Source organism: Hevea brasiliensis, chromosome 17, assembly GCF_030052815.1.
Source record: "Hevea brasiliensis isolate MT/VB/25A 57/8 chromosome 17, ASM3005281v1, whole genome shotgun sequence".
Taxonomy (NCBI): Eukaryota; Viridiplantae; Streptophyta; class Magnoliopsida; order Malpighiales; family Euphorbiaceae; genus Hevea; species Hevea brasiliensis.
This window is the reverse complement of record NC_079509.1, coordinates 40,884,167-40,893,721: the sequence shown is the minus strand read 5'-3', so window position 1 is coordinate 40,893,721 and position 9,555 is coordinate 40,884,167. Positions and strand designations below refer to the sequence as shown.

Here is a 9,555-nt window from a genome sequence, read left to right as displayed (position 1 = left end):
TGATAATTAAACACATAAGTAAATATATAATTATTATTTTAAAAAAATAATATATATATATATATATATATATATATATATATTCACTCACTATTAAATTGCTATTTTAGGAAAAAAATTGAAATAATTATTTTATTATATACTTTATCCTTCATCTTTTAGATATTTTCTTATTTTTATGCTTTTATTTTATTTTTTTTAATAACTTTTTAAATTTGTTGATTTAAAAAAGAAGCTTTCAGATTTGTTGAATTTATTTTTTTCAATTTTTATGGTTATCCCAATTTGGGTTTTATGAGTTTTGATATTATTAATGGATTCATGTTTTTATAGAAAAAAACCAAACACTATGTTAACTATTAAGGATTCAATCGGCCAGAATGAGCCCTCGGGCCCATATGCTTCGTCTCGTCTCACACACACTGACCCAACTGATTTTCGCCATCGGCTGACACTTTTGAGACTGGACAACCCCTTCGTCGAGTTGAAATCTCGAAGCTTACATTGCTTTATCGTTTCAGATCCCAAAAGAATCGAGTTAGAGAGAGATGACAGACGTATCAATTTGCAGTAGGACCGGCAGTGGGGAGCTCACGCCGGAGGAAGAGAGGGTTTTGATTAGAGACATTGCAATTTCTGCCGAAGCTAATAGCAAAGAGGGAGACACATTCTACTTAATCACTCAGAGGTAACCAATCATCCCCTCCTCCCCTTCTTCCCCTCCCCTTCTTCACCCCCAACCCACCCCCACCCCCCCGGGAAGTTTCTGTGTTATAGTCCGTGAATTGAATGTAATTTATATTATTTGCTTTACTTTGAAGAATAATTGCTAGAAGAATTTGGTAATTTTTTGCTAATCACTCACCCAGTTGTTGCTGAGATGCATTTGAAATAAAATTGTTAAATTTTCATTTTGGAATGCTATTTTAACGTCTTTTTTGGAGTTGGAAGTATCTCTCTCCGCCCACCTCTGTTTGTGTGCATCTTTTTGAGCTTCCAAATGGTTGTTAAGGATTTCAGTTATAAGTTTATTGATATTGGTGGACTGTGTAATGGTGAATGGAAATTATATTGAGTTTGAGCTGGTATTTTTTTGTTTTCCATGCAAATTTGGTTTTGATGAGTGGGACTTTCTAGCAATTTTTTAAATAAAGGTCGCCGGTTGGAGCCACTGAAACAGTCTCTAAGCAAAGTAGGGGTAAGGCTGCTTACATTAATCCTCCCAGAGCCCACAAGTGTGGGTTTCCTCGGTTAAATTCTTCCCCCCCCCCCCCCCCCCCCCAACAAAAAGTGAATAAGGCTACTGAGTTTTGTCTGATATAATTGAAAGTTTTTCTGGCGGATGGAAGCTGCTCCATATGTCCCGCTGCAGTACCTAGTGAGTTCAGGAGTTCTCTTTAATTCAAGTACAAAAGTGTTCTCAACTCAACTCAACTAAGCCTAGGTTCGGCTATATGGATTCGCCTTCTCCAGTATTACTCTCCTCCAAGTCAATTTAGGTCTACCCCTTTTTTTTCTACTTGTCTAATTGGAGCCTCCGTATGTCTACGCTTCACATGACCAAACCACCTCAATCTCCCTTCTCTCAACTTATCTTCAATTGACACCACTCCTACCTTTTCTCTAATACTCTCGTTACGGACTTTATCTAGTCTAGTATGGCCACTCATCCACCTTAACATTCTCATCTCTGTAACTCTTATCTTAGACGCATACAATTCTTTCAGTGCCCAACACTTATTACCATATAACATAGCCGGTCATATGGCTGTACGGTAAAATTTTCCTTTCAACTTATTGGGGATCTTACGATCACATAAAACTCCCGTGGCACGTCTCCACTTCAACCATCCGGCTTTAATCCTATGACTAACATCCTTCTCACATCCCCCATCTACTTGAAGGACTGAGCCCAGATATTTAAGGTGATTACTTTGGAACAGTACCACTCCATTCAAACTAACTTCTTCCCATTCACCAGTTTGGCCTTCACTGAACTTACAATGCATGTATTCTGTTTTCGTTTTACTTAACTTAAAACTCTTTGACTCTAGAGTACTTCTCCAAAGTTCTAGCTTTCTATTGACTCCTTCTTGTGTCTCATCTATCAGAACAATATCATCCGCAAACATTATGCACCAAGGAATACTCTCTTGTATATGTTTCGTCAATTCATCTAAAACTAATGTAAAAAGGTAAGGGCTTATGGCTGATCCTTAGTGTAATCCAATTGAGATCAGAAAATCTCTTATGTCGCCTCCCACTGTGCGCACAATAGTAGTTGCTCCTTCATACATATCTTTCAACACTTGTATGTACCTAATAGATACCATTTTTTGTTCTAACATATTCCATAAGATATCTCTTGGAACACTATCATAAGCCTTCTCCAAATCAATAAAAACCATGTGTAGATCTTTCTTCACATCTCTATATTTCTCCATCAAGCTTCTAATGAGAAAGATTGCTTCCATAGTTGAACGACTAGGCATGAAACCAAATTGATTGAGAGAGATAGAAGTATCATGACGTAGTCGATACTCTACAACTCTCTCCCACAACTTCATAGTATGGCTCATGAGTTTAATTCCCCTATAGTTTGAGCAACTCTGTATGTCTCCCTTATTTTTAAAAATAAGTACTAAAATACTCTTCCTCCATTCATCAGGCATTTTCTTTGAGTTTAGAATCTTATTAAATAATTTAGTTAACCATGCCACTCCTATATTTCCCAAACACTTCCACACTTCAATTGGTATTTCATCGGGTCCACAGGCTTTACCCACTTTATTCTCTTAAGTGCTTCCTTTACTTCTAAAGATCTAATCCTTCTAGTATAATTCACATTCTTTTCTATTGTTCTATAATCTATATTCACGCTATTACCATTTTGACTATTATTAAAGAGATCATTAAAATAATTTCTCCATCTTTCTTTAATGTCCTCATCTTTCACCAACACTTTTCCTTTTTTATCCTTAATGCACCTAACTTGATTGAGATCTTGACATTTCATTTCTCTCCTCCTTGCTAATCTATAAATATCTTTCTCCCCTTCTTTAGTTCCAAGTTTCGCATATAACTTTTCAAAGGCCTGTGCTCTTGCTTGACTAACTGCCTTTTTTGCCTCTTTCTTTGCTATCTTGTAATGTTCATATGTCTCATTATTATCACATTTAGGTAATTTCTTATACCATTCCATTTTTTTCTTCACTGCCTTTTTTACTTCCTCATTTCACCACCATCTCTCTTTTGAGGGTGGTCCATGTCCTTTAGACTCTCCAAGTACTTTTCAAGCTAATTCTCTAATCTTTAATGCCATCTGAATCCACATATCATTGGCCTCCATATCCAGCTTCCATACTTCAGACTCGAGAAGCTCATTTTTGAACTTCACTTGCTTTACTCCTTTGAACTCCCACCACTTTATTCGAATTACACTATTTCTTCTGACCTTACTTGAATTGTTCCTAAACTTGGCATTCAAGACCACCAACCGATGTTGACTTGTTAAAGCCTCTCCTGGAATGACCTTGCAATCCTTGCATAGAGCTCTATTTGTCTTCCTGGTTAAGAGGAAGTCGATTTGGCTTCTATGTTGCCCACTTTTGAAAGTCACTAAATGTGACTATCTTTTTATAAAGTAGGTATTTGCTAGTATTAGGTCGTATGCCATAGCAAAATCCAGGATGCTTTTTCCCTCCTCATTTCGACTGCCAAAACCAAAACCTCCATGAACATTCTCATAACTTTGTCTATCACTTACTACATGTCCATTCAAATCTCCACCAATGAAAACATTCTCTTTATTCGGTATGCTTTGCATTAAATCATCCATATCTTTCCAAAACTTTTGTTTACTTTCACTGTCTAGTCCTATTTGTAGGGCATAAGCACTAATTATATTTATTATTTCTCCTTCTAGTACTAGCTTTACTAGTATAATTCGATCTTCTACTCTTTTCTCAGCTATTACTGCGTCTTTTAATGTCCTGTCATGATTATGCCCACTCCGTTCTTGTTTCTCTCCTTTCTGGTAAACCAAAGTTTGTACCTTGAATTACCCACTTTCTTACTTTTCTCTCCTACTCATTTAGTCTCCTGAATGCAAGCAATATTCACACTTCTCATTTCCAAGGTATCCACAAGTTCCACTAATTTTCCTATAAGTGATCCAACATTCCAAGTACCAACCCTGATCCTCCTCCTATCCTGCTTCTTCCTAATTGGTCTCCTTCTATGATATCTTCTATTGTTTTCTATGTCTATCTTGTGTTCTGTTTTACTATCTGTTCTACTATCTGTCCTATGGACTAACTCCTTTACCCACACCCGTCCATGATATGGGAACCCTTGCTCACTTAACACTATACCCGGCGCTAGCATGGCGCGCCGCTTTCGGTGAACGCCCTACACCCTTGCATATTTCTCACTACACCCGGGCTCCGATGTAGCGCGTCGTTAGTAGAGGACGCCCCTACGTTCTACATATGAAAATTTTGCAGTTAGGAATGGTGAAAGTAGGCATTGAGAATTCTGTAAATGATTGTAGGCTGTTTTCTATTTTGCCTACAACAACAGTAAATTAGAGTTTGTTATTTAGTTCCTTCCTCTTTGTTTTATATATAGGTACTAAGTTGTGGGGTTTTGTTGCTTGAAACTGCTTTTGTTGTCCTCCAGACTGTGAAATCTCTCCTTTATTGTTCCCATCATATCAAATAATTTTGCCAATGGTTGCCAGTTCCAGAGTATACTTTACGTTCTGTGTGCATTTCTAATCCTGTTTTCCTCTTCTCATTCCCTGTTATAATTTGTTTGTGGTGCTTGATTCTGTTGTTCATTGAACCTGTAGCTCATCATTTTGTTTTCTTTGTGTAAGCAAGTGCATGTAGAATGCACACTACGAAAGATCAAATTTATTCTTGAAGAAGTGAAAAATGATGGGTCAACTCATCAGTAAATTTTTAATTATTTGATAGCTACTATTTTTTTCATGGAGATTTGTTTGAAAGATTTCATGTGATACACCCTTTACATTACTTTTTGTTCTTGACATTGTGATAGTAATGTTTTCAATTTTTTTAAATATTATTGTTTCTTGACAGATGGTGGCAACACTGGATTGAATATGTGAACCAAGACCAGCCAAATATATCAAATGATGGGTCCTTTTTGTTAGAACATTGTGATTTGGTTGGTTCTTCAAAGAGGCCTGCCAGTATTGATAATTCTGATTTAATATATGATGCAACATCAGAGGACTTCTATGTCGGCATTGAGATTCATGATAGTCTGTTAGAAGGCCGTGATTATGTACTGCTTCCACAAGAAGTTTGGAACCAGTTGTATTCATGGTGAGTTACATCAAATTGTATGAGATTGTAAGCATGACTTGCTATTCTCTACATGTTCTTATTTTTGTCAAATTTTCATTCTCTAAATTTACATTAACAAAAGGATTGGTGGTTGCAAGTTTTAGCTTCTAGATCCAGTAGGATATTTTATGGTTGATTCTTTGCTTAGAACTATTTTTAAGACTTGAGATAAATAGACAACTTAGGTAGGCATTCCTTTTTCACTGTGGGCTATAAAGAATATAATATCATCTGATGTGTCATTCATATGGGATGAAAAACTAAAATGATAGAATTACCCTTATACATATCAGTATTATTAAGGCGAGAAGCTACACTAAGGTGATAGGGTACCCTAAGGCCTTAAGCGAGGTGAGGGCAGAAAGCAGAAAATAATAAGGTTATAGAAAGGAAATGAAATTTAAAGCAAAACAAGATTAATTAACTCTACTTTATTAGGGTTTAGGGAGAGAAGAGGAGGAGAGAAGAGAAGAGAAGAGAATAAGGGAGAAGTACCTGGTCTGGTGGAGTTCTTCTGGCTGAAAGAAAAAATAAACCCTAAAAAGTATAAAGAAATAAAAGCTTCTTTGAAAGAGGCTTCATCTCTCTCGCTTGGTTCCTCAGCTCCTAGGCAAAACAGGTGCTTGCCTCTGGGGACTAGGGCGTGCCTTGCCTGGCGCCTTTAATAACTGATACGTATAGTTGGAAGATATATATAGTTGAACTATTCTCCAGCAAGAAGTATTAAGGTACTGATGGTGGTGTTTTTGGCTGTGCAGGTATGGAGGTGGTCCAACATTGGCACGGAAAGTAATCAGTTCAGGTCTATCTCAGACAGAATTAGCTGTGGAGGTGTATCCTCTCCGTCTTCAATTACTGGTTACACCTAAGGGTGACCGCATTACGATAAGAATAAGCAAGAAGGTATAAGCTTGAGATTCAACATCATAACCAATTTCTTCAAATGACCATGTTTATCATGAGAAACAGCCAAGGCCGTGTCTGATGCCCCTTTTAACACTGGAAGTTGAGTTTTCAACAGTTAATCATTAGGTGTGATAGATTTTTTTATTTTCAATAGCTAATATGTTAAGTTTGTTTCGTAACATATGCTATTGAGGCACTTTATTAACAATAAAAACCACTTAGAACAATTATAGAAAATATCTGCTGTAAATAAGTAGCTATTGACATTACTATTATCTTCACCATCACAACTAATATTTGCCATGACCAAACCATTGCTGCTGGCTGCTGCCACTTTGATTTTAAATGATTGTTTTTTTGGCATTTGCTTGTCACAATTTTGATTATCAAATGATAATAGCTAATACTTTAGTGTTAAACTGTTAATATTTCAAACAACTTCAATTCAAAACTAATAATTCCAATGTTAAAACTTGTAAATTATCGCTAAGCTTCAATTTTATGAAGTAGTCCAATTTACATATCAATAGTCTAATACCATATTCATTTATTTATCCAAAAATTGATTATTTTGGCAGGAGACAATTGGGGAGCTTCATAGAAGAGCATGTGAGATTTTTTATCTCAACTCAGAACAAGTAAAGGCTTGAAATATTCCTATCTTTTCTTTATTTTTCTCCTATCTAAGTATGGTTTTGAAATATACAGCACTTTGTTTAGTATTTATCATTTTATTGACAGTTTATTTAAGTTTCTTAGTATTTGTTATTTTTCTTGCTTTGTCAGGTTTGCATTTGGGATTACTATGGCCACCGAAAGCATGCTTTGATGCATGACATGGATAAAACTCTTGATGATGCCAACATACAGATGGATCAGGATGTAAGTCTCTTTTATATTAAGCAACTTATTAGCCTTTTATGAGCACTGCATTTGTTATGAAGAAAATTTTCACATGTAACTTCCTTTCATTTAGTACCATGTGGGTGTCCCTATTGCATGCATATGAAAGATGCTTTTTTAGAGTTCTATATGGTTAATACCCTAATTTGTTATTTGATGCCTGAATTCTTTTTCTTTTTCAAATAAAAAAAAGAAGCTTAATTGAGAATAAAGAGAAATTAAATGAAAGAACAAAGATAGGCATACTGTTGCCAAATAATAGAATAACCAACTCAGCCAAAAAAAAAAAAAAAACTATTACAATTCTTTTGAATGTTAGTTGAAGAAACACCTGCAAAAACCCAAAAGGCAGAGCATCATAAGAAAAGCGGAAAACACTACCCTATCTTGGTGCACAGAAATATCCATGCATTATTTTACAACATGATGGCGAACCTGGTGTCTATAGAGCCAAACGTCGAAAAAGAATTCATATAGCTGACCTCAACTAGTATGGATTAAGGCTTAGTTGTTGTTGTAGTAGTAGTTTACTAGTTTAGTTAGTTTAGGTTTTATTTCCTTGTATTTAAAGTATTTCTAGTAATTTTAGGACTCATGTTTTAATAAATTTGTCCAAGTAAAACTAGGACTTCTGTTCTCTATGAATACTAAATCGGCATCTTATGTAATTTTTGTGGAAGATAGTGATAATTAAATAATTTTTTTTTTACACTCCACTGGACTCCAGAATTTTTTTCTCCTTGTGCATTCAAGAATGTCTAAGCCTTTGAGGTGTAGACGTGTCCTAGCCTTGTTACCATGCTTCCATCCTGCATCACATCCAAATACACTACAACTGCAAAAATAGAAAATCTCTAATGGAGCTTCTCAATTCTCATAGTTGTCCCTCCTGAAGCTCGTGAAATGAATGAACAAAAAATTTCAAGAGTTATGTGGCCAAATCTACATTGTTTCCTTAAATATATCAAAATTTCCTATTACAAAGATGCCTAGAAATAGAGCAGTGTGAGAAAAGATGGGCTTGAGTCTCATAGTTGCTGAATCACATCACAAGTGCATGAGCAAATCTAGTTTTATGTGGTCATCATAAGCGCAATAAATTTTTAGTTTTATGTGGCTAGAGGAAAATGATTTGATTTAAGAGCATGCACAAGAAATGATGGAAAATACTTGCAAGAAAAGGTATCAGAATCTGCATAAGTCCAAACCATAATGTCCCATGCCATGAAGAAACGCGAAGAATGAATGTCAGGGTGCGTTTGGTTTAGTGGACAAGACATAAGACATAACTATTTGTCTTGTCCTATCCCTTGCACCAAATCCAGCCTTAAGGAATGTGAAAAGAACTGTCATCTCTCTTTCATTATGGCTTTAATTTAAAGGTTGAAGAAAGAGTGCCCTAGCCATTTGGAAGAGAAGAACAAAGCTAAAAGCGAAGAAAGAAAATGTAATTTATATATAACCATTTCAAATCTTCCAAAAAATAAAGCAAAATAAAATTCAGACCCATCTCCAACTTTACATCCATGGTTTTAAATAGCAGTTGTTGTGGTTGCAGTGCTGCAAACTATATGATGCAGTTTTTGTTATCTGCATTATTTAGCAACAATGATAGTTGCCTTCTATAAAATTTTACCTGAAAGGCTTTAAGCAACCGTATAATCTTCCAATAACAGTTCTTCATTTGTTCTATTATGAAGGAACTGATGACTGATGGATAATATTTGGTTTTGTATCTCGGAGATTCTAGGGCTGTTGCTTAGACGGGCAAGTAACAGTGGGCTAATTCCAAGTTGCTAGGTCCATTGATAAGCTTTCAACTCAACTAACTCAACTCAACTAAGCCTTTTTCCCAAAAATTTGGGGTTGGCTATATGGATTCGCTTTCTCCACTCTAAACGATTTTGGGTTAAATCCTCAGAAATTTGTAATACTTCTAGGTCATGTTGTACTACTCTCCTCCAAGTCAATTTAGGCCTACCCCTTTTTTTCTTTCTATCCTCTAATCTAATGTGCTCTACTTGTCTAACTGGAGCCTCCGTATGTCTACGCTTCACATGACCAAACCACCTCAATCTCCCTTCTCTCAACTTATCCTCAATTGGTACCACTCCTGCCTTCTCTCTAATACTCTCATTACGGACTTTATGTAGTCTAGTATGGCCACTCATCCACCTTAACATTCTCATCTCTACAACTCTTATCTTAGACGCATACGACTCCTTCAATGTCCAACACTCACTACCATATAACATAGACGGTCGTATGGCTGTACGGTAAAATTTTCCTTTCAACTTATTAGGAATCTTGCAATCACATAAAACTCCCGTAGCACGTCTCCACTTCAACCATCCGACTTTAATCCTATGAC

At 35.9% G+C, this 9,555-nt stretch overlaps 1 protein-coding gene across 8 annotated transcripts in view; it reads left to right on the top strand.

Annotated features, from left to right (window-relative positions):
• The first annotated feature begins 305 nt into the window (after nt 1-305).
• The window catches only part of LOC110661845 (ubiquitin carboxyl-terminal hydrolase 5), a 44,745-nt gene continuing 35,495 nt past the window's right edge, over nt 306-9,555 (top strand). For 3 of the 8 annotated variants that reach the window (XR_009145737.1, XM_021820652.2, XM_058140151.1), the window contains exons 1-5: nt 321-688; nt 5,106-5,354; nt 6,134-6,278; nt 6,860-6,919; nt 7,068-7,163. Coding sequence is in view for 7 of the 8 variants with exons in the window: in XM_021820652.2 (XP_021676344.2) it covers nt 549-688; nt 5,106-5,354; nt 6,134-6,278; nt 6,860-6,919; nt 7,068-7,163 (690 nt within the window). In the remaining variant the exon portion in view is untranslated. Of the gene's footprint in view, nt 689-5,105; nt 5,355-6,133; nt 6,279-6,859; nt 6,920-7,067; nt 7,164-9,555 lie in introns of all 8 variants that reach the window. The other 5 variants (XM_058140152.1, XM_021820672.2, XM_021820684.2 and 2 more) reach the window with 4 other exon arrangements.